Raw genomic sequence first — 25,101 nt, forward strand, 5'->3', positions numbered from 1 at the left:
ACAAGGCCCACAGAACCAGTAGTAAAAAAAAATTTAATACCACTACTGATGCAGAAGATTTGGGGGTCTTGAGTTTGGGACCTCAACAGTCTCCTGGTTCTGCAGAATAAAGGAAGGCGGCCATGTTAGATAGATTTTATTTGACTTTCTGGCCCTTCAGGATGAGCAAAATCAGATCCAAGCTACCGAAAGCATCCATTAGGCAGAGGTTCCCAACCAGGGGTGCGAGACGATATTCCAGGGGGTGCAAAAACTTGGGTTTAGACGTTTATATTGACTGTTTCCTAGTATGATTTGATTGTTGATTGTACCCTATGACTATATTTAAGTGTTGCACATTATGATTCTTCATTCTTAACGAATGTATCTTTTCTTTATGTATACTGAGAGTATTTACACCAAGACAAAGTCCTTGTGTGTCAAATCACACTTGGCCAATAAATCTATTCTATTCTATTCTATTCTATTCTATTCTATTCTATTCTATTCTATTCTATTCTATTCTATTCTATTCTATTCTATTCTATTCTATTCTATTCTACTCTACTCTATTCTATTCTATTCTTCATTCCATTATTCTATTCTATTCTATTCTATTCTATTCTGTTCTGTTCTGTTCTGTTCTACTCTACTCTACTCTACTCTACTCTACTCTACTCTACTCTACTCTACTCTATTCTTCATTCCACTATTCTATTCTATTCTATTCTATTCTATTCTATTCTATTCTATTCTATTCTATTCTATTCTATTCTATTAAAAATTATTGTGTATGTGTATAATTCTATGCATATGATTATTTATTTTTTAAGTGGTGTGAGAATGTATCAGAAGCGTTGTAGGGGTGTGGGATATAGAAACGTTTGGGACCCCCCGGCCTTAAGGGAAGGGGTGCAGAGCAGAGATTTTGGCAGAACTTCATTGCTTCTCCAGACTTCACCAGGCACTTCGCTCAACGCGGAGCAGGAAAAGGAGCCATTTGCACTAGAATTTGCACTGGCAGACGAAAGAAGAGGCGGTGTCACAGGGTCTGTCGTTCCACTTCTTGTAATCTGGACAGCAAAAGAAAAAGTGTTGCAGTGACTCCCTCAGAGTCTGAGAAGATCATTTCAGAGGCTCCTTCCTCATCTGCAGGGGGACACGAAGATACCACAGGTGGATAACTTCATGCGCGAACGTGGGCTTTGGGTTCAGCTGGTTGCTGTAACCAAGATAGCTTACCTATCCAACAAATCAGGATACGGCAACCAGGCTTTGCCTGTCAAGCTCCGCTCAGCCACAAGAGGGCAGTAAAGAGTTTGAGTTTTTAGTCCACCTCTTTTATAGGTGAAAACCGGATGGAGCTTTATATGGCTGTTATATGGAAAAAAAACAAAAACCTTTTTTTTATCATGTGCTAAGGACATCCTTGGATGATGGGTGTGGGAACCAGTATACTGGCTTGCAAAGAGGCACGACATTGCAGCTTGCACAGAGGAGCATGGGCATGCTGTGGTTGCTCTTGTGATACCCTGGCCAAATTGTATCGTTGCTGGCTGGGATTGTCCTGACTCTCAGCATGGGACTCTGCTTGTAGCATGGATGATGCAAGTGAGGCTGGGAACCTCACCTGCACCTTCTCTCCTGCCCTGCAAAGCACATCAGGAAAGCTTACGGTGGTGGCACAGTGGTTAGGGTGCAGTACTGCAGGCCACTTCTGCTGACTACTGGCTGCCTGCAATTTGGCAGATCAAATCCCACCAGGCTCAAGGTTGACTCAGCCTTCCATCCTTCTGATATTGGTAAAAGAAGGAGCCAGATTGTTAGGGGGAGCAAGAGGCTGACTCTGTAAACCGCTTAGAGGGGGCTGTAAAAGCACGATAAAGCATAACAGCTTTTGCTACACACTGAGTCCTCGATGTGGACACTAAGCACTAAAACTGTCTGAGATTCTTCTGGCTGCAGTGGGGTAGAGGTTTGATATATATTTAAGCAAGAAAAGAAACAACCAAAAGGTAAATGTCCAAAAAGCTAAATAATGGCCATTAGGAAGAAGGTTAAGATGGAGCTTATGCAATGATGTTCCTGTAATGTGTCCAATCCAGAGGTGGTATTCAGCCGGTTCGAACCAGTTTGGGAGAACCAGTAGCGGAAATTTTAAGTGGTTCGTAGAATCAGCAAATGCCACCTCTGGCTGGCTCACCTGCCCTGTCTCCACTCACCCTGCCTGCCTGCTTGCCCCGCCTGCTTACCCCACCTGCCCTGCCCCACCTCACCACACCTGTCAATTTGCCAACTCCACTTACTGCACCAGTGAACATCACACATCCAGTCACCATCACCTCACCAATGAATCCCCCAACACCAATGGCATTATCTGGCCCTTGAAATAGAGCCAGGAGACCTGTGGAAAGAGTTCCTTTCCTCCCCCAGGCATTGCCAACCTCTCCCCGCTAGAGCAAAATCTTCATGCCGTATTAAAAAGAATAGAAAAGGGGGCATTGTTTAATGGACTGCTAAACTGGCAAAATGGACTGCTAAATTGGCCACACCCACCCAGTCACATGACCACCTGGCCACCCCCCACCCAGTCACATGGTCACCTAGCCACCCCCACCCAGTCACATGGTCACCTAGCCACACCCACCCAGTCACATGCCCACATAGCCACCCCCACCCAGTCACATGGTTACCTAGCCACACCCACCCAGTCACATGGTCACCTAGCCACCCCCACCCAGTCACATGACCACCTGGCCACCCCCACCCAGTCACATGGTCACCTAGCCACCCCCACCCAGTCACATGACCACCTGGCCACCCCCACCCAGTCACATGGTCACCTAGCCACACCCACCCAGTCACATGGCCACATAGCCATGCCCTCCAAGCTATACCAGCACAAGCCATGCCAACAGAACCAGTAGAGAAAAAATTTGCATACCATCACTACCTGCTTGGGGATAGATGTGGACACAATACTCGTTGTTACCGCTATTGCTGGGTTCTCCTGGATGCCAGGACAGGTAGTCAACGCAGGATCTGTCTGACCATTCCCAGGAGCGCGTCTGGAATGAAAGGGAAGCCACATTAGTCAACGGAGGATCTGGTTCTGCAGGGCCCAGACTGGAGTGGAACGTTTTCAAGTCAGAGCAAATATATCATCTCTCTCAATCTCTCAGTCAGAATAGAGCTGGAAGGGACCTTGGAGGTCTTCTAGCCCAACCCCCTGCTCAAGCAGGAGACCTTATCCCATTTCAGACAAGAGGCTGTCCAGTCTCTTCTTAACCTCTGGTAATGAAGCACCCACAACTTCTGGGGGGAAGCCATTCCACTAATTCGGTGTCCTCATCATTATGAAGTTTCTCTTTCATTCCAGGTTGGTTCTCTCTGTCATTAGTTTCCATCCATTCCTTCTTGTCCTGCCTTCTGGTGCTCTGGAGAATAGGTTGACCCCCCTCCCTCCTCTTTGGGGCAGCCCCTCAAATATTGGAAGACCACTATCCTGTGACCCCAAGCCCTTCTTTGCTCTAGACTGGCCAAACCCAAATCCTGCAACTGTTCTTCATGTGTTTTAGTCTCTAGGTCTTTAATCTTCCTAGTTCCTCTTCTCTCTCTCTCTTGGAGGTTTTCTCCAAGGCAGGAGCTTTATCCGAGAGAGGTCCCCACCTCCCATTGGACGATCCTTCCAAAAGCCCTTGGAAATGGTAAATATAGATTTGGGAACATTATCAGCAGAAAGAGACTTACTTTCCGTGGATCATTCAGTCCAATCCAAACAATGTCTTTCTTTGTGATATAGTCAGCGATGTACTCGGCCAAGTCAGCTGATTCTGCCATGCTGTGGATGGAGGCGAGGTGGCAGCCTGGCTTGTGTTTCCTGCAGAACATCTGGGACAAGAACAGAAAAGACCCTTCTTTAGCACAGAAGCAGACTTATGGGCAGATGGCAAAGAGCAGAGGGCTGCCTGAAAGGTCCCAGATGTCAGGGTTCCGGCAATTGCCCTATTTAAATCTTGAGCCATGGGCCAAGCTTCAAAGAACCTCAAAAGATTTATTAGGAGCAACATGCCGGCATTAACCAAAATGAATCCAACTCTGGGATACATAATTTACAGTCCCCTGTGACCCTGTTTCCCCCTCCCCTGGGTGTGTCATAAATCAGATTCTCCAATTGAGCGTGTTCATGGGCTGGGTGTCATCAATCACATTCTCCAATGAAGGATTTTCATGGGCAGATGACTCGGTAGCCTAGCTACAATCTTTGCAAGATAAGAGTGGGGTGCACTTCCGGTTTTAAACTGCCGTACTGCTCCTTCAGATCCTCCCCCCCCCTTGTTTATGGCAACTCAAAAACAGGCATAGGAATGTTTTACGAGTTGACACTATCCACCCATCTTGTTTCTGTTTGATCCCTGAGGTTGTCCTTGCTAGAGTCCACAGCTCTTGAACAGTTCCTTACATGGGCACCTGTAAATAAATCGTGAATGTATTCATTGATTAAAATCTCAGGTCCTTATCACTTCAAACTCAAGGGGGTCCCAAGATGTCTGAAGAGGCCAGCCAGAGTTGGTGGCAAAACCTCAGGAAGTCTATTTTCAGGGAATTGTTCACTCAACACTTCATACTGGCCACAAAAGACTTCATATCTATACGAAAGCCCATATTTTCCACAGATACTTGCATTTCAGGCTCTCCTAAAACCACGATCCTTACTGGTTTTTCACACCCACCCATCCCAGTCTCCCTTGGTGGGTTTCCGGCCCAGCCAGAGGGGGATTGGGAGCTCCTCAAGGCTCTGACTAGACGTCTCCTTTGCCCGAACTAGGAGATTCACAAGCTCACAAACACTTCTAACCTCGGCATCGTTCCAGTTCTTTTTTTCCTCAAAGACCTTGTAGCATAACCTGTTCATGGGGAACCAATCACGAGGACAACAACAGCCGTTGGCTCCTGTGTGGGAAGAGACGAAGCCCAATGAGAAGATTCCCTTCTCTTTTCTATTCTATATTCTATTCTATTCTGTATTCTATTCAATTTTCTATTCCGTTCTATGTTCTATTCTATTCTATTCTCATTCTCATTATTTTCTCCATTCCATATTCTATTCTATTCTATTCTATTCTATTCTATTCTATTCTATTCTATTCTATTCTATTCTATTCTATTCTATTCTACTCTACTCTATTCTATTCTATATTCTATTCAATTTTCTATTTTATTCTATGTTCTATTCTATTCTATTCTCATTCTCATTCTTTTTTCCATTCCATATTCTATTCTATTCTATTCTTTCTATTCTTTCTATTTTCTATTCTATCCTTATACTTTCCTTATTCTATTCTATTCTATTCTATTCTATTCTATTCTATTCTATTCTATGTTCTATTCTATTTTCTATTCTATTCTATATTCAATTCTATGTTCTATTCAATTTTCTATTCTATTCTATATTCTATTCTATTCTATTTTGTTCTATTTTCTATTCTATTTTCTATTCTATTCCATTCCATTCAATTCCATTCCATTCCATTCTATATTCTATTCTATTTTCTATTCTATTCTATATTCAATTCTATTCTATTCTATTTTGTTCTATTTTCTATTCTATTCTATATTCAATTCTATTCTATTTTGTTCTATTTTCTATTCTATTCTATATTCTATTCCATTCCATTCTTTTTATTCTTTCTATTTTCTATTCTATCCTTATACTTTCCTTATTCTATTCTATTCTATTCTATTCTATTCTATTTTATTCCTTATTCTATTCTATTCCTTATTCTATTCTATGTTCTATTTTATTCTATTCTCATTCTCATTCTTTTTTCCATTCCATATTCTATTCTATTCTATTCTATTCTATTCCATTCCATTCTTTCTATTTTCTATTCTATCCTTATACTTTCCTCATTCTATTCTATTCTATTCTATTCCTTATTCTATTCTATTCCTTATTCTATTCTATTCTATTCCTTTTTCTATTCTATGTTCTATTCTATTCTATTCTCATTCTCATTCTTTTTTCCATTCCATATTCTATTCTATTCTATTCTATTCTATTCTATTCCATTCTTCTTTCTATTTTCTATTCTATCCTTATACTTTCCTTATTCTATTCTATTCTATTCTATTCTATTCTATATTCTATTCTATTCTATTCTATTCTATTCTATTCTATTCTATTCTATTCTATTCTATTCTATTCCATTCCATTCCATTCTATTCTATATTCTATTCCATTCCATTCTATTCTATTCTATTCTATTCTATTCTATTCTATTCCTTATTCTATTCTATTCCTTATTCTATTCTATTCCTTATTCTATTCTATTCCTTATTCTATTCTATGTTCTATTTTATTCTATTCTCATTCTCATTCTTTTTCCATTCCATATTCTATTCTATTCTATTCTATTCTATTCTATTCTATTCTATTCTATTCTATTCTATTCTATTCTATTCCATTCCATTCTTTCTATTTTCTATTCTATTCTATTCTATTCCTTATTCTATTCTATTCCTTATTCTATTCTATTCTATTCTATTCTATTCTATTCTATTCCTTATTCTATTCTATGTTCTATTCTATTCTCATTCTCATTCTTTTTCCATTCCATATTCTATTCTATTCTATTCTATTCTATTCTATTCTATTCTATTCTATTCTATTCCATTCCATTCCATTCTTTCTATTTTCTATTCTATCCTTATACTCATTCCTTATTCTATTCTATTCTATTCTATTCTATTCTATTCTATTCTATTCTATTCTATTCTATTCTATTCCATTCCATTCCATTCTTTCTATTTTCTATTCTATCCTTATACTTTCCTTATTCTATTCTATTCTATTCTATTCTATTCTATTCTATTCTATTCTATCCTATTCTATATTCTATTCTATTCTATTCTATTCTATTCTATTCTATTCTATTCTATTCTATTCTATTCTATTCTATTCCATTCCATTCCATTCCATTCTATTCTATATTCCATTCCATTCCATTCCATTCCATTCTATTCTATTCTATTCTATTCTATTCTATTCCTTATTCTATTCTATTCCTTATTCTATTCTATTCTATTCCTTATTCTATTCTATTCCTTATTCTATTCTATGTTCTATTTTATTCTATTCTCATTCTCATTCTTTTTTCCATTCCATATTCTATTCTATTCTATTCTATTCTATTCTATTCTATTCTATTCTATTCTATTCTATTCTATTCTATTCCATTCCATTCTTTCTATTTTCTATTCTATTCTATTCTATTCCTTATTCTATTCTATTCCTTATTCTATTCTATTCTATTCTATTCTATTCTATTCTATTCTATTCTATTCCTTATTCTATTCTATGTTCTATTCTATTCTCATTCTCATTCTTTTTTCCATTCCATATTCTATTCTATTCTATTCTATTCTATTCTATTCTATTCTATTCTATTCTATTCCATTCCATTCCATTCCATTCTTTCTATTTTCTATTCTATCCTTATACTTTCCTTATTCTATTCTATTCTATTCTATTCTATTCTATTCTATTCTATTCTATTCTATTCTATTCTATCCTATTCTATTCTATTCTATTCTATTCTATTCTATTCTATTCTATTCTATTCTATTCCATTCCATTCCATTCCATTCCATTCTATTCTATATTCCATTCCATTCCATTCTATATTCTATTCCATTCTATATTCTATTCTATTCTATATTCTATTCTGATGCTGGGAGTCTAATCAGGGGGAGATTCAGAAGCAAGAGGGTTGGCCTCTCTGGACAGGAGGGACCCAGCTGGAACTCACCAGGCAGGGAGAAAGCCACGACCAGCAAGCCAAGGCTTACAAGGACAAATCGCCCCATGGTCTCCTTTTCCTGCAGGGGGGGAGCAGAGAGGGGCCAATTGGAAGGGGAAGTGAAAGCGGATCAAGGTCCCCATCAGAAAGGGGAGCCCCCACTTTCAGTCTGTCGCTCATGGTCATGCAACAGCTTTGATGGGAGCCCAATGGCTCTCACCCAATGGCTGTCAGCATTCCAGCAAACCTCCATTCCGATCAGTGACTCCGAGAAAAAGCATAATCTCAAAAGTACCTTTATCAGAATAGCACCTGGCACATCTGTGGAATCTCGAAAGTAAAAGTTTCTCAGACATCCCACAATGTCCCAAACTACAATCCATCCCCTTTTCCCCCATCCTCACATCACATGGACCAATCACGATCTGTTCCAGTGTAAGATCCTTTTTCTCTGCTGCGCCACACTTAATAACCTTGAACTAAGAAAAGAATTTTATTTTGTCTACTTAGAACTACTCAATTGAAATCACACACACACACACACACACACACACACACACACACACACACCACTTTCTCAGGCTATGTGGCAATGTGGAATATGCTTCCAAAGCTATCAATGGCTGCACCAGGAACAGGAAGACCTCTGTCATAGAAGAAGAGTGTCAGGTCCCTCAAGTTTAACTGCATTGTCTGAGGGGATTCAGACTCTGCTTTGCTTGTCCTGCTTTCACTTCTGCCCAATAAAAGGTTCCTTTTGAGATACCCAGTTTCAAGAGTTTTCACCTTCTTGAGTCAGGAGGAGAGGCAGATCCTTGCAAAGAGGTCCATCCACTCTCTAAAGAGCCAGAAGGCAGCAGGACAAGAAGCAACGGGTGGAAACTAACCAAGGAGGGAAGCAGCCTGGAACTAAGGAGGAACTTCCGGACAGGGAGGACAGTTAACCAGTGGAACAGAAGTTGCCTCCAGAAGTGGTAGATGCTCCAAGACGGGAGGGTTTTAAGAAGAGATTGGACAAGCGTTTGTCTGAAATGGTAGAGGGTCTCTGCTTGACCAGGGGGCTGGACTAAAAGACCTCCAAGGTCCCTCCGACACACTTATTCTGTTATGCTCTCCCAGAGATTCCCAAGAGATCCCTTGCTCCCTGCCATAGAGACCCTCCTCCAGATTTCCTGCTGGAACCTGGGGAAGAGGTCCCTTCAGGCAGAGAAAGACACTCAGGAATGATCTTCTGCAAGGACCCCACCTGCCATGTCCCCATGGGTGGGAGAGCATTACTCACCTGTCCCTAGGAGGCTTCAGTCCTACTCTGGGTCCTTGTCTGGTGGGGTTGAAGCCCCAATAAACTCCCCGAGGTGGAGATTGAAGTAGGATGATGTTGCTCTGTGCAGAAGGAGAACATACAAAGATGTCCCGCAGTCAAGTCTTTTATACCCCCAAACCACAAAACCCACAAACTGAATATCAGGGTGTCAGCTGTTGCCCTCTTTCCCCATATTTGGCTTAAACTTTTATAGCAGTTAAACAGCAGAGAGAGGTGTGTGTACATAAGTTGGCCAAAAGCTTTCATAATACAACTGCCATTTCAGCGAGTTGATACGTTCTACAAACTTAATTTAGTCATGTTTTAGCAATATTTGCAAGGTTGTGGTTTGATTTTTCCTTCCCACCTTCTCTCAGTTCAATTGGTGACCATCATTGTGCCATTTAGGATTGTTCAATACAGGGTTGACGTTCACCTGGACTCAATGGATATCCCATCCCTGGGATGGGGAAATGGCTGCTGAATTCTGGGATAATGAGAAGTGGACACTTTGATGACCACCTCAGAATTTATGGTGTTCCAAATCTAATGATGCAAACAAGCTGTTTTCGGGTTGTTGATCAGGACCAGAAATCCTGAAGCAATGCAATTTTTTAACTCAAGGAGAAATTTCAAGGAGAAAATTTCCTAACCGTGAGATCAATTAATCAGTGGAACAAGTAGTCTCCAGAAGTTGCGGGTGCTCCATCCATGGAGGCTTTGAAGAAGAGATTGGATGCCATTTGGCCAAATGGTATAGGATCTCCTTTTATTGAATCTGTGTTTTTAGTTCACCTTCATCAGTTATAAGTTCTTTATATTTTATTGTTTTGTTCAAATCCATAGCATTGGGATATATTAGAGCCTCCATTGGAGATAGCCAGAGAGGTATTTTCACATAGTGGTTTCTTTTGATTTTTTCCCATATGTATAACAAGGCTTTTCTTACCCAGTGTCTTTGAAAATAAATATGACATGTTTTTTCCATCCCAAAGATACACGTACCAGCCAAGCTGTAAATCGAAGCCTTCTATCATCAGTATTCTTTTGTCTGCCAGATTAACCCAATCTTTAATCCAGGTACGAAATGCAGCCTGGTAATATAACTCAAAATCTGGGGGCCAAGCCTCCCTTGCTTCTACTATCCTGCAATAATTAAATTTATTCTGGCTTTTTTCTTTTGCCAGATAAATTTGGCAATTCTTTTATTAAGGTCTTTGAAGAATTTATTTCCTAGCTTGACTGGCACAGTTTGGAATAGGTACAATAGTTTTGGTAGTACATTTGTTATTATTATTTTTATATATATGATATTATTGTTGTTGTGTAACACTTGTTTCCTTGTCCTTGGAAACCTCCCTTGTTCTCATGGCTTCTTCTTCCTGTTATGGTCCTGTTATGACCATCTGTAAAGTTTGTAATTTGTATGTTTCTTGTTTGATGGTTGTTAGGAATATAAGTCACCTAACAGGTATTTGGGTTAGAAATATATAAACCGGGATAAACATTTTAAAACTGTATCTTTAAGAAAATGCAAAAGTGTAATTGGGTGTGGTTTCTCAAACAGCCATAAGATGGAGCCAGAAACCTGGGTTGTTTTAGTCCGAGTCTCAGAAGAGAGTGTGAGTATATCTCTGTTTCCTTCTGTTGGAAAGTATTGCTGTTCCTCCATTTTTCCTAATTGACTGATATTCCTGGATTTAATGTAAGTCTGTTACTGAGCTGTTTTTGACACTGGACTTTGTTACTGAATTATCCCTGGATTGAAAAAACTGACTGATTTACCTGTGAATGACTTTGGATTGCTTGTTTAGACTTTGCTTAACGTTTCTGGAAGTAAAAACCTACATTTACTGTACAGTGTATCTGTGTGCTGTATGTGTATTATTCAAACACTACTCTCAAATACGTCTCCCTGTATGTGCTCATTCTCCTAACGGGGAATTACCTCAACAATGGTCAATCCTTGAATATCTTGATTTTTCCTTATTTGAGTCAACAATACCTCTGCTGATAGTATATATAGTAATAGGGCAAGAGGATATCCCCGTCTCACTATTTATTTTTAGAATGTCTGTGGTTTCTCCGTTAATCACTCCTGTTGCATTTTGTGTGGTATATATTGTTTTAATTAGTCCTATATATTTTTTTGCCAAATTTCATCCTAGATAGCAGTTCAATGAAAAATTGCCAATTTAAATTATCGAACACCTTCTGGGTGTCCAGAAGCATTAGTGCCTTCTGCTTATTAGAGTAAATCTCATAATATTCTAAAATATCCATTATTATTCTTGTATTTTTTATATATATCTCTCTTTGGGAGAAACCCGTTCTGATCTGGATGGATGATATCGTTTAATATTTTTTAAAGTCTTTCAGGCATTATTGTATCTAAAATCTTATAATCAACATTCAGGAGTGAGATAGGTCTGTAATTTTTAATTTGGTGAGGGTCCGTTTCCAACCGGGGGTGCAAGACGATATTCCAGAGGGTGCAAAAACTTGGGTTTAGAAGTTTAAAAATTATTGTGTATGTGTATAATTCTATGCATATAGTTATTTATTTTTTAAGTGGTGTGAGAGTGTATCAGAAGCGTTGTAGGGGTGCGGGGTATAGAAAAGTTTGGGACCCCCTGCCTTAAGGGAAGGGTGCAGAGCAGAGATTTTGGCAGAACTTCATTGCTTCTCCAGACTTCACCAGGCACTTCGCTCACTGCGGAGCAGGAAAAGGAGCCATTTGCACTAGAATTTGCACTGGCAGATGAAAGGATAGGCCTTGTCACAGGAAGCGTCATTCCACATCTTGGAATCTAGACAGCAAAAGAAAAAGGGCCCTCAGTTAGACATTGCAGCTTGCACAGAGGAGCATGGGCATGCTGTGGTTGCTCTTGTGATACCCTGGCCAAATTGTATCGTTGCTGGCTGGGATTGTCCTGACTCTCAGCATGGGACTCTGCTTGTAGCATGGATGATGCAAGTGAGGCTGGGAACCTCACCTGCACCTTCTCTCCTGCCCTGCAAAGCACATCAGGAAAGCTTATGGTGGTGGCACAGTGGTTAGGGTGCAGTACTGCAGGCCACTTCTGCTGACTACTGGCTGCCTGCAATTTGGCAGATCGAATCCCACCAGGCTCAAGGTTGACTCAGCCTTCCGTCCTTCTGATATTGGTAAAAGAAGGACCCAGGTTGTTAGGGGGAGCAAGAGGCTGACTCTGTAAACCGCTTAGAGAGGGCTGTAAAAGCACGATAAAGCAGTATATTAGTCTAACAGCTTTTGCTACACACTGAGCCCTCGATGTGGATACTAAGCACTAAAACTGTCTGAGATTCTTCTGGCTGCAGGGGGGTGGAGGTTTGATATATATTTAAGCAAGAAAAGAAACAACCAAAAGGTAAATGTCCAAAAAGCTAAATAATGGCCATTAGGAAGAAGGTTATGATGGAGCTTATGCAATGATGGTCCTATAATGTGTCCAATCCAGAGGTGGTATTCAGCCGGTTCGAACCAGTTTGGGAGAACCAGTAGCGGAAATTTTAACTGGTTCGTAGAATCAGCAAATGCCACCTCTGGCTGGCTCACTTGCCCGGCTTGCCCCGCCCCACCCCACCCCACCTCACCACACCTGTCAATTTATCAACTCCACTTACTGCACCAGTGAGCATCGCACATCCAGTCACCATCACCTCACCAATGAATCCCCCAACACCAATGGCATTATCTGGCCCTTGAAATAGAGCCAGGAGATCTGTGGAAAGAGTTCCTTTCCTCCCCCAGGCATTGCCAACCTCTCCCCGCTAGAGCAAAAGCTTCATGCCGTATTAAAAAGAATAGAAAAGGGGGCATTGTTTAATGGACTGCTAAACTGGCAAAATGGACTGCTAAATTGGCCACACCCACCCAGTCACATGACCACCTGGCCACACCCACCCAGTCACATGACCACCTGGCCACGTCCACCCAGTCACATGGTCACCTAGCTACACCCACCCAATCACATGGCCACATAGCCATGCCCACCAAGCCACACTACCAGAAGCCACGACAACAGAACCGGCAGTAAAATAATTTGAATACTATCACTACCTTTCTGGTAAAACAGGTGGACACAGTACTCATTGTTATTTTCGTTGTTGGGCTCTCCTGGATACCAGGATAGGTAGTCAACGCAGGATCTGTCTGACCACTCCCAGGAGCGTGTCTGGAATGACACGGAAGCCACATTAGTCAATGGAGGATCTGATTCTGCAGGGCCCAGATTGGAGTACAACATTTTCAACTCAGAGCAAATATATCATCTCTCTCTCTCTCTCTCTCTCTCTCTCTCTCTCTCTCTCTCTCTCTCTCTCTCTCTCTCTCTCTCTCTCAGAGAATAGAGTTGGAAGGGACCTTGGAGGTCTTCTAGTCCAACCCCCTGCTCAAGCAGGAGACCTTATTCCATTTCAGACGTGGCTGTCCAGTCTCCTCTTTTTTTTTGTTTTAGAAAAACGTTATTAATAATTAAAAAAGAAAAACACTATATACAGTACATCTTAACATTGTAGACATGATCTATATATACAAAGACAAAATAAATAAACATATAAAACATACGTTTCTAATCAACTAAGACGGTGTGCTTGTTTCTTGGTAATGATTTTACTACTATTCATTTCTTATTTGGTAAACATTCTTAATTTAACTACTCCATTCATCAAAAACATATCTTTTAATTTCCTGTTTTTTTCTCTTTAATCCACTTATACCATTTATCCCAAGCTGTAATATATCTTGAGTCTCCCTTATTCCTAAGTTTTTGTGAGAGTAGGTCCATTTCAGAGCAGTCAAGTATTTTCTGAGTAATCAAATTATCTGTTGGCATTTGTTCGCCCTTCCAACATTGTGCCAACGCAATTCTTGCCGCTGTGATTATATGGAGAATTAAATATTTTATTTCATTTGCATAGTCCCCTTTTAACATTCCCAACAACAAAAAATTCAGGTTTAATTTCTAATTGAATATTTGTAATTTCTTTTATCCACAGTCTATTTTTTTTTCCAATATTTTTTTACTTTTTGGGCAGAGCCACCAAGTGTGGAAGAAAGTGCCCCTCGTTTGCTTACATTTCCAACACATCAGACTTATGTTTGGATAAATGTTAGCTAACCTTGAGGGTGACAGATACCACTGGTAACACATTTTATATTGATTTTCTTTATAGATCACCGATTTTGTTATTTTGTAATTTTGATTCCAGATTTTTTCCCAATCTTCCAAATTAATATTGTGTCCTACATTCCTTGCCCATGCAATCATAAACTATTCCTTCCGCCATTTCATATTCTAACAGGTAGTTATACATTTTTGAGATTAATTTTTCATCTGTTCCCTCTAGTATTTTATCTAATTGATTCAGTTTTATCTCAATTCCAAACTCTTCCATGTCTTTTTTATATCTTGCCTTGAGTTGTAAATATGGCCACCACTCTATTTTCATCCCTTGCTCTCTAATTTCTTAATTAGTCATTAATCTTCCTTGGGAGTTTAGTACATCATAATACATAATTTTTCTTCCAGTTTCTAGTGCGTTGGGGTGGATCGATGCTTCCATGACGGAAACCCATCCTGGGATCTTCATATAATGTTTGTGTTTAATTTCTTTCCACACCTTTAATAGTGAACATCTAATTATATGCCTATTGAAGTGTGTGTAGCTTTTATTTCCTGGGTTCCACATGAAGGCATGCCACCCTGCTTCCAAATCATGCCCTTCTAGAATCAAGACTCTTTTATTTCTCAAATTGGCCCAATCCTTAATCCATGTTAAAGTTGCCGCTTTATAGTATAGTTCCCAGGCAGGGAGCCCAAATCCACCTCTGCATCTATCATCGTGTAAGTAGCTTAATTTTATTCTAGGCTTTTTCCCTAACCAAATACATTTCATAGTAATTTTATTTAATTCGTTAAAAATTTTTATCTAATTTAATTTGAATATTTTGAAAGAGGAAAAATATTCTTGGCAAGATGTTCATCTTAATAGTTGCTATTCTTCCTAGCACTGATAATTGTAATTTTCCCCATTTTTCTAAGTCTTTTTTTATTTCTTGTACCAATTTTACATAATTATCTTCATTTATTGTTGAGCATCTTGCCATGAGCCAAATTCCTAAACATTTAATTCTTTTTACAATTTGTAAGGCCATTACCTCTTCTAATTTCTTTTCATGTTTCTCTGTTAGATTTTTTGTTATCATTTTAGTTTTATCCTTATTGATTGTTAACCCTGCCACCTCTCCATATCTCTCTATCTCTTTAATTAATTTTGGTCCCAATTTTATTGGTTCTTCTATGAAGAACACAAGGTCATCTGCAAATGCTTGGGCCTTGTATTCTTCATTTTTAATTCTTAATCCTTTTATCTCCATATTCTGTTTAATTTTTCTCAACAAAGTTTCCAAAGTCGTGATAAAGAGCAGAGGTGAAAGTGGGCATCCCTGCCTGACTCCCTTTTCTATTTCAAATGAATTAGTCATTTCTCCATTAATTATAACCCGGGCTTCTTGGCTTGAATATATTGATTCTAACATTTTTGCAAATTTATCCCTGAATTTCATTTCCTTTACTTGTTGTCTCTTAAATTCCCAATTTACTTTGTCAAAGGCTTTTTGAGCATCCAGAAAAACAAGTGTAGCCTGTTTTTCTGGATGAGCCTCATAGTATTCTAGGATATCTAGTACTGTTCTTGTATTGTTTTTAACTTGTCTTGTTGGAAGAAAACTGTTTTGATCAGTATGTATATATCTACTTAGTATTTTTTTTAGTCTCTCAGCCATTAAATTCATAAATATTTTGTAGTCGGCGTTCAACAAAGAAATTGGTCTATAGTTGTTTATGTGGGTGATATCTGCGCCCTCCTTTGGAATTGATGTGATATACGCTTCTCTCCATGACCTTGGTAACTCTGCAACTTTAAGTATTTCATTATAGATTTCCAAAAGAATTGGGTCAAGAATTTCACCTAAGTTTTTATATAACTCTGCAGGTAAATCATCTGTTCCCGGAGTTTTTTTGTTTTTTTTGTTTGCTAATTGCTTCTTTTATTTCCTCTATAGTAATCTCTTTATTTAATCTTTCTCTTTCTTCTTCTGATAGTATTGGAATATTTTATTCCTCTAAATACTGTTTAATTCTCTCTTTACTCATATTTTCTTGTTTATAGAGTTCACGAAAATACTCCAATACTATTTCTTTTTTCTTTTCCATATTGTTTTGTATCTTTCCCTCCTTATCTTGCAACTGCTGTATCCATCTCTTCTCCTTTTCCTCTCTTTACCTATATGCAAGCCATCTTCCCGGCTTATTTGCATTTTCGGAATAATTTTGCTTTACTGCTTTCAATGCTCTTAAATTTCTTTCCTGTTCTAATATATTCAATTTATGTTTAGCTAATTTCCATTTATTTATAATTTGCTCATTTTCTGGTACTAATTGTGCTTGTCTTTCCAACTTTCTAATGTCATTCTGTAACTCGTTGCTTTTATTTTCTCTTTCTTTTTTCTTTCTAGCATTATAAGCAATTGTTATTCCTCTTAGAAAGGCTTTCATTGTATCCCACAGATTCTGTAAAGAAGGGTGTTCTTTTTTATTTACATCAAAAAACATTTCTAATTCTTTCTTTAATTTTACTATATATTCTTTATCTCTCAGAGTCTATATAGAGTCTATATATTCTTCCTCTTTGTGTTGATTAACCTTTCCATATTACTATAATGGGGTTGTGATCTGCCCACATATTTAGTGCTATTTCTATTCGTACTATGTCTTTCATTAGGGTTTTTCTTATCCATGTCATGTTAATTCTTGACCATGATTTGTGGGGAACTGAGTAAAAGGTGAACTGCTTTTCTTTTGGACTGTATATTCTTCATATATCACTTAGGTTCTGTTCTCCTATCATGTTAAAAATGTTTTTGGGAATGTATTTTTCTTTTTCTTATTTTTACTGGTACTTTGATAATATTTTTTTATATCTGAGACTGCACTGAAATCCCCTATTATGCAAATTTCTTCTTTGCCTAAATCAAGAATTTTTTCATGTAATTTTTTGTAGCATGTTTCTTGTTGTTTGTTGGGTGCGTAAATTACAACTAATAGAATTTTCTTCTGTTCCCATACTACTTCTAATATTAGTGTTCTCCCTACAACATCCGTGTATAATACTTCTACTTCTGGAGGGAAGCCATTCCACTAATTCAGTGTCCTCATCATTGTGAAGTTTCTCTTTCATTCCAGGTTGGTTCTCTCTGTCATTAGTTTCCATCCATTCCTTCTTGTCCTGCCTTCTGGTGCTCTGGAGAATAGGTTGACCCACTCCCTCCTCTTTGGGGCAGCCCCTCAAATATTGGAAGACCACTATCCTGTGACCCCAAGCCCTTCTTTGCTCTAGACTGGCCAAACCGAAATCCTGCAACTGTTCTTCATGTGTTTTAGTCTCTAGGTCTTTAATCTTCCTAGTTCCTCTTCTCTCTCTCTCTTGGAGGTTTTCTCCAAGGCAGGAGCTTTTATCCGAGAGAGGTCCCCACCTCCCATTGGACGATCCTTCCAAAAGCCCCTTGGAAATGGTAAATGTAGATTTGGGAACATTATCAGCAGAAAGAGACTTACTTTCCGTGGATCATTCAGTCCAATCCAAACATTGTCTTTCTTTGTGAGATAGTCAGCGATGTACTCGGCCAAGTCAGCTGATTCTGCCATGCTGTGGATGGAGGCGAGGTGGCAGCCTGGCTTGTGTTTCCTGCAGAACATCTGGGACAAGAACAGACCCTTCTTTAGCACAGAAGCAGACTTATGGGCAGATGGCAAAGAGCAGAGGGCTGCCTGAAAGGTCCCAGATGTCAGGGTTCCGGCGATTGCCCTATTTAAATCTTGAGCCATGGGCCAAGCTTCAAAGAACCTCAAAAGATTTATTAGGAGCAACATGCCGGCATTAACCAAAATGAATCCAACTCTGGGATACATAATTTACAGTCCCCTGTGACCCTGTTTCCCCCCTCCCCCTGGGTGTGTCATAAATCAGATTCTCCAATTGAGCATGTTCACGGGCTGGGTGTCATCAATCACATTCTCCAATGAAGGATTTTCATGGGCAGATGACTCGGTAGCCTAGCTACAATCTTTGCAAGATAAGAGTGGGGTGAACTTCTGGTTTTAAACTGCCGTACTGCTCCTTCAGATCCTCCCCCCCCCCTTGTTTATGGCAACTCAAAAACAGGCATAGGAATGTTTTACGAGTTGACACTATCCACCCATCTTGTTTCTGTTTGATCCCTGAGGTTGTCCTTGCTAGAGTCCACAGCTCTTGAACAGTTCCTTACATGGGCACCTGTAAATAAATCGTGAATGTATTCATTGATTAAAATTTCAGGTCCTTATCACTTCAAACTCAAGGGGGTCCCAAGATGTCTGAAGAGGCCAGCCAGAGTTGGTGGCAAAACCTCAGGAAGTCTATTTTCAGGGAATAGTTCACTCAACACTTCATACTGGCCACAAAAGACTTCATATCTATACGAAAGCCCATATTTTCCACAGATACTTGCATTTCAGGCTCTCCTAAAACCACGATCCTTACTGGTTTTTTACACCCACCCATCCCAGTCTCCCTTGGTGGGTTTCCAGCCCAGCCAGAGGGGGCTTGGGAGTTCCTCAAGGCTCTGACTAGACGTCTCCTCTGCCCGAACTAGGAGATTCACAAGCTCACAAACACTTCTAACCTCGGCATCGTTCCAGTTCTTTTTTTCCTCAAAGACCTTGTAGCATAACCTGTTCATGGGGAACCAATCACGAGGACAACAACAGCCGTTGGCTCCTGTGTGGGAAGAGACGAAGCCCAATGAGTAGATTCCCTTCTCTTTTCTATTCTACATTCCATTCTATTATGTATTCTATTCAATTTTCTATTCTATTCTATATTCTATTCTATGTTCTGTTCAATTTTCTATTCTATTCTATATTCTATTCTATTCTATTCTCATTCTCATTATTTTCTCCATTCCATATTCTATTCTATTCTATTCTATTCTATTCTATTCTATTCTATTCTATTCTATTCTATTCTATTCTACTCTACTCTACTCTATTCTATTCTATATTCTATTCAATTTTCTATTTTATTCTATGTTCTATTCTATTCTATTCTCATTCTCATTCTTTTTCCATTCCATATTCTATTCTATTCTATTCTATTCTATTCTATTCTATTCTATTCTATTCTATTCTATTCTATTCTATTCTACTCTACTCTACTCTATTCTATTCTATTCTACTCTACTCTATTCTATTCTATATTCTATTCATTTTTCTATTTTATTCTATGTTCTATTCTATTCTATTCTCATTCTCATTCTTTTTCCATTCCATATTCTATTCTATTCTATTCTTTCTATTCTTTCTATTTTCTATTCTATCCTTATACTTTCCTTATTCTATTCTATTCTATTCTATTCTATTCTATTCTATTCTATTCTGTTCTGTTCTGTTCTGTTCTGTTCTGTTCTATTCTATTCTACTCTATTCAATTCTATGTTCTATTCAATTTTCTATTCTATTCTATATTCTATTCTATTCTATTCTCATTCTCATTATTTTCTCCATTCCATATTCTATTCTATTCTATTCTATTCTATTCTATTCTATATTCTATTCAATTTTCTATTTTATTCTATGTTCTATTCTATTCTAATCTCATTCTCATTCTTTTTCCATTCCATATTCTATTCTATTCTATTCTTTCTATTCTTTCTATTTTCTATTCTATCCTTATACTTTCCTTATTCTATTCTATTCTATTCTATTCTGTTCTGTTCTGTTCTGTTCTGTTCTATTCTATTCTACTCTATTCAATTCTATGTTCTATTCAATTTTCTATTCTATTCTATATTCTATTCTATTCTATTTTGTTCTATTTTCTATTCTATTCTATATTCTATTCCATTCCATTCTATATTCTATTCTATATTCTATTCTATATTCTATTCTATATTCTATTCTGATGCTGGGAGTCTAATCAGGAGGAGATTCAGAAGCAAGAGGGTTGGCCTCTCTGGACAGGAGGGACCCAGCTGGAACTCACCAGGCAGGGAGAAAGCCACGACCAGCAAGCCAAGGCTCACAAGGACAAATCGCCCCATGGTCTCCTTTTCCTGCAGGGGGGGGGAGCAGAGAGGGGCCAATTGGAAGGGGAAGCGAAAGCGGATCAAGGTCCCCATCAGAAAGGGGAGCCCCCACTTTCAGTCTGTCGCTCATGGTCATGCAACAGCTTTGATGGGAGCCCAATGGCTCTCACCCAATGGCTGTCAGCATTCCAGCAAACCTCCATTCCGATCAGTGACTCCGAGACAAGCATAATCTCAAAAGTACCTTTATCAGAATAGCACCTGGCACATCTGTGGAATCTCGAAAGTAAAAGTTTCTCAGACATCCCACAATGTCCCAATCTACACTCCATCCCCTTTTCCCCCATCCTCACATCACATGGACCAATCACGATCTGTTCCAGTGTAAGATCCTTTTTCTCTGCTGCGCCACACTTAATAACCTTGAACTAAGAAAAGAATTTTATTTTGTCTACTTAGAACTACTCAATTAAAATCACACACACACACACACACACACACACACACACACACACACACCACTTTCTCAGGCTATGTGGCAATGTGGAATATGCTTCCAAAGCTATCAATGGCTTCACCAGGAACAGGAAGACCTCTGTCATAGAAGAAGAGTGTCAGGTCCCTAAAGGTTAACTGCATTGCCTGAGGGAATTCAGACTCTGCTTTGCTTGTCCTGCTTTCACTTCTGCCCAATAAAAGGTTCCTTTTGAGATACCCAGTTTCAAGAGTTTTCACCTTCTTGAGTTAGGAGGAGAGGCAGATCCTTGCAAAGAGGTCCATCCACTCTCTAAAGAGCCAGAAGGCAGCAGGACAAGAAGCAACGGGTGGAAACTAACCAAGGAGGGAAGGAGCCTGGAACTAAGGAGGAACTTCCGGACAGGGAGGACAGTTAACCAGTGGAACAGAAGTTGCCTCCAGAAGTGGTGGATGCTCCAAGACGGGAGGGTTTTAAGAAGAGATTGGACAAGCGTTTGTCTGAAATGGTAGAGGGTCTCTGCTTGACCAGGGGGCTGGACTAAAAGACCTCCAAGGTCCCTCCGACACACTTATTCTGTTATGCTCTCCCAGAGATTCCCAAGAGATCCCTTGCTCCCTGCCATAGAGACCCTCCTCCAGATTTCCTGCTGGAACCTGGGGAAGAGGTCCCTTCAGGCAGAGAAAGACACACAGGAATGATCTTCTGCAAGGACCTCACCTGCCATGTCCCCACGGGTGGGAGAGCATTACTCACCTGTCCCTAGGAGGCTTCAGTCCTACTCTGGGTCCTTGTTTGGGGGGGTTGAAGCCCCAATAAACTCCCCGAGGTGGAGATTGAAGTAGGATGATGTTGCTCTGTGCAGAAGGAGAACATACAAAGATGTCCCCCAGTCAAGTCTTTTATACCCCCAAACCACAAAACCCACAAACTGAATATCAGGGTGTCAGCTGTTGCCCTCTTTCCCCATATTTGGCTTAAACTTTTATAGCAGTTAAACAGTAGAGAGAGGTGTGTGTACATAAGTTGGCCAAAAGCTTTCATAATACAACTGCCATTTCAGCGAGTTGATACGTTCTACAAACTTAATTTAGTCATCTTTTAGCAATATTTGCAAGGTTGTGGTTTGATTTTTCCTGCCCACCTTCTCTCAGTTCAATTGGTGACCATCATTGTGCCATTTAGGATTGTTCAATACAGGGTTGACGTTCACCTGGACTCAACGGATATCCCATCCCTGGGATGGGGAAATGGCTGCTGAATTCTGGGATAATGAGAAGTGGACACTTCGATGACCACCTCGGAATTTATGGTGTTCCAAATCTAATGATGCAAACTAGCTGTTTTCGGGTTGTTAATCAGGACCAGAAATCCTGAAGCAATGCAATTTTTTAACTCAAGGAGAAATTTCAAGGAGAAAATTTCCTCACCGTGAGATCAATTAATCAGTGGAACAAGTAGTCTCCAGAAGTTGCGGGTGCTCCATCAGTGGAGGCTTTGAAGAAGAGATTGGATGCCATTTGTCCAAATGGTATAGGATCTCCCCTCAGGAAGCACAGCTGCTGTGTAACTCCTTGACAGTAAGCCCACCCACTGGATCAGACTTGAGATATTAAATTTAAGAGGATCACGTCACCCAACACAGGGCTTCTCTCTGCTGGGCTCTGCTCTCAAAACAGAGTGGACTTGTCAGCCTTCAAGACTTTTCTCCCTTTGCTTTGCTTATTTCAGCTGTCATAAGTAATGGGGGGAGGAGGGGGGAATGATTATGGGAAGTGAGCTGGAGGTGTTACAATCCAGAACTGTATATGCTGGGGGTGTACATTCTTGCTTAGGTTTCTATCCTATGCTATGCGCAGCTCAACCCTTTATCAAACTATGTCAAGGTCAACGGACAGAAGCCTTATCACCACCTGGAGATGCCCACATGATGATCTACACAACTTTTAATTGGATGAGCCAATTGAACTATTGGGGGTGGGAACGTTGCCATTACTTTGTATAGGTGATTTACGCACCCATTTTCTCAGATTCAGAATTCTTTTGTTGCTACCACTTGATTTCCAGTAAAAGATATCTTTTCTCTGATTAAAGGAGTCTAAGTATTTCTTTCTTGGATTTTGAATGGAGTACCAGCTGACATTATTCTGAATCTCCCCATTACCAGCCCACCCAGAGAAATAATAAATTTTCTTCTGAGGGGATCTGAACACAATGTCAAATCCAGCCAGCGACCAAGAAGACCTGGGAGCAACTGGAGGACAAGATTCTCTGCTGCTAGAGGAAGCAGGGGAAGCCGACTTGTTAGCAGAACTAAATCTTGGGGAAAAACCAGCTGTAAAACCCAAATGGTTCCTGGGAGTCAGCTGGAAGGATCCTGAGGAAAAGCCTCCTCCAGGAGTGACCACTACCCATTGGCATGGAAGAGAGGAGCCATGGCAGGAGAAGGAAAGAAAGAATTTTTTACTAACTCAAGCCATGCATCTTCTAAATGAAGCTATCAGAGAACCTCAAACTGATCAAAGGTATGAGGGAGAGGAGGGGGAGGCAGCCCCAGCCAGAAGAATCAGAGCAGCCACCCCCATAAGTCAACCTGGGCTAGAGCAACAGGCAGCAGCAGCCCAGGGGCTTCCAGCGAGAGGAGTAATTGCCATAGACATAGAACTCCAAAGGTGCCTCCGTTGGAAGTAAAATATGGGGGGTATCCCAAGGAGTTAGGATTCTTCCTGGCACAAGTCTGGAGCCATGTGGAGGAATACGGAGAGGATTTTTTCCTCAGAAGCAGCCAAAGTTAGATGTGTTACCAGGGCTCTGGAGGGAACAGCTACAAAGTGGATGGTGACTTTGCATAATGATAATGCCCCCCAGCTGCTGAATTATGACCTGTTCATGACTGCGCTGCGGGCCAGGTTTGAAGACCCACTTGCTGAACGTAAGGCCAGAATTAGGATGAAGACCATAAATCAGGGGTGGAGATCAGTGGCCGACTACACCCAGGAATTTAGAGAGCTGGTGTGTCATATTCGAGGCTGGTCCCAGGGAGCCCTGATAGAAGCTTTTAAAGATGAGTTGAATGAAGATGTACATCAAAGCTGTATTGCCAGAAGAGACCCCAGTGAGCTGCAGCTGTGGTATGTGCTGGCAGCAGAGGTGGAAATTGATCTGACCCAAAACAGATGCCGGGGGGGTTGGTTGGAGCAAATCCTCCCCCACCAGCCCTCGAGAAGCCTTAAAACCTCAAAAGGGAGGAATGGCGGCAAAACCCAAGACCACTACTTGCTTCCGATGTGGGAAGGAAGGTCACCGGGCTGCAGATTGCCGTGCCAAGCTAGAACCAAAGGGGGTGCCTGGAGGAGGAAGAAAACCTGAAAAAAACCCAGCAAAGCCTCGTGAAACGGTGCTTAAAGCAGAGGAGGTTGTAGAGATCGCTCCTCTGAAAGGAGAGGAGCTGGGAGCTCCAACCTCTTCTGAAGAGAGTGAATCCGAATCGGAAGATGACTCACTGGTAAGTCCAAACAAGGGCCCTATGACCATTCCAGTGAGATTAAGGGTACCCACGTTGGGAGCCAAAGGGGAAATGATGGCCTTGTTAGACTCTGGGTGCACAAGGTATGGAGAAAATGGGCTTAAGGATGAAGACTTTAAAAATACCCATAGCCTTTTTCCAATTGGATGGATCAGTAGCTGGGGGTGGCCCTGCACATTTCATAACGGAACCAATAGAAATGACGATGGGGAAGCATAGAGAGACTTTGTGTTTTATTGTGGCTCCTGGGATGGAGCGGCCCCTAATACTGGGGTTGCCCTGGCTCTGGAAATGGAACCCCCATGTCGATTGGAGGAGGGGGTCATTGCGTATATGTACTGACCAGCGCCCAGAAGGGGAGGGGCGATCTCAACTGAAACTCAAGAATCCCACTGAACTGGCCTCCACTGGCTCCGAGAGCCTGAAGGGGGGGGAGAAAATTCCGGAGGAATATTGGGACTTAAAGGAAGTATTCAGTGAAAAGGACTCAGATGAGCTTCCCCCCACCATCGCTCAACAGATTGCAGCATTGAAATTTTACCAGGGGTTAAACTCCCAAAACCGAAACTGTACTCGATGACACCGCGGGAGCTAGAAGAGCTGCGGTCATTTATTGATAACAATTTGGAATGTGGTTTCATCCAACCCGCTAGACCCCAGGTAGCAGCACCAGTATTGTTCCGTGAAAAGAAAGATGGCTCCCTTCGTTTATGTGTTGACTATAGAAACCTGAACGCTATTTCAGTGGAGAACGTGATGAACGTGATGAACGTGATGTTGGCCCACTTGGCCAAAGGGAAAACTTTTACAAAACTCGACTTGAGAGAAGCATACTACCGGGTTCGAATTAAGGAAGGGGATGAATGG

The 25,101-nt window shown here is 40.4% G+C and overlaps 2 protein-coding genes across 2 annotated transcripts; both read right to left on the reverse strand.

Moving 5' to 3' along the window:
- Positions 1-782: 782 nt before the first annotated feature.
- On the reverse strand, positions 783-9,165 carry LOC148130293 (C-type lectin mannose-binding isoform-like). The gene is made up of 6 exons (XM_087969012.1): positions 9,064-9,165; positions 7,791-7,860; positions 4,838-4,932; positions 3,730-3,870; positions 2,924-3,047; positions 783-1,052 (listed from the first exon to the last, which is right to left on the reverse strand). Exons 2-6 carry the CDS (start codon positions 7,846-7,848, stop codon positions 985-987), a joined length of 486 nt encoding a protein of 161 aa, XP_087825138.1. The 5' UTR covers positions 7,849-7,860; positions 9,064-9,165; the 3' UTR covers positions 783-984.
- A 2,661-nt stretch (positions 9,166-11,826) lies between these two features.
- Positions 11,827-21,566, reverse strand: LOC148130294 (C-type lectin mannose-binding isoform-like). Its single transcript, XM_087969151.1, has 6 exons — positions 21,465-21,566; positions 20,191-20,260; positions 18,833-18,927; positions 17,727-17,867; positions 13,166-13,283; positions 11,827-11,894 (listed from the first exon to the last, which is right to left on the reverse strand). The coding sequence occupies exons 2-6, from the start codon at positions 20,246-20,248 to the stop codon at positions 11,827-11,829; spliced, it is 480 nt and encodes a 159-aa protein (XP_087825277.1). The 5' UTR covers positions 20,249-20,260; positions 21,465-21,566.
- Between the last annotated feature and the right edge of the window lie 3,535 nt (positions 21,567-25,101).

The sequence above is a fragment of the Notechis scutatus genome, chromosome 6, assembly GCF_049901735.1.
Source record: "Notechis scutatus isolate UNSWTSFEM ecotype Mainland chromosome 6, rNotScu1.2, whole genome shotgun sequence".
NCBI classification, from domain to species: domain Eukaryota; kingdom Metazoa; phylum Chordata; class Lepidosauria; order Squamata; family Elapidae; genus Notechis; species Notechis scutatus.

Coding starts and splice junctions, on each gene's coding strand:
- LOC148130293 (XM_087969012.1), bottom strand. CDS start 7,848: ATGGGGCGATTTGTCCTTGTAAGCCTTGGCTTGCTGGTCGTGGCTTTC. Junction 3,871..4,837: donor AGAACTGGAACGATGCCGAG/GTTAGAAGTGTT, acceptor TTCTTGTCCCAG/ATGTTCTGCAGGAAACACAA. Junction 1,053..2,923: donor TCCCCAAGCAGGTAGTGATG/GTATGCAAATTT, acceptor TTTGCTGTCCAG/ATTACAAGAAGTGGAACGAC.
- LOC148130294 (XM_087969151.1), bottom strand. CDS start 20,248: ATGGGGCGATTTGTCCTTGTGAGCCTTGGCTTGCTGGTCGTGGCTTTC. Junction 18,928..20,190: donor CGTGGCTTTCTCCCTGCCTG/GTGAGTTCCAGC, acceptor CTTCCCACACAG/GAGCCAACGGCTGTTGTTGT. Junction 11,895..13,165: donor CCTGTTTTACCAGAAAGGTA/GTGATAGTATTC, acceptor TTTGCTGTCTAG/ATTCCAAGATGTGGAATGAC.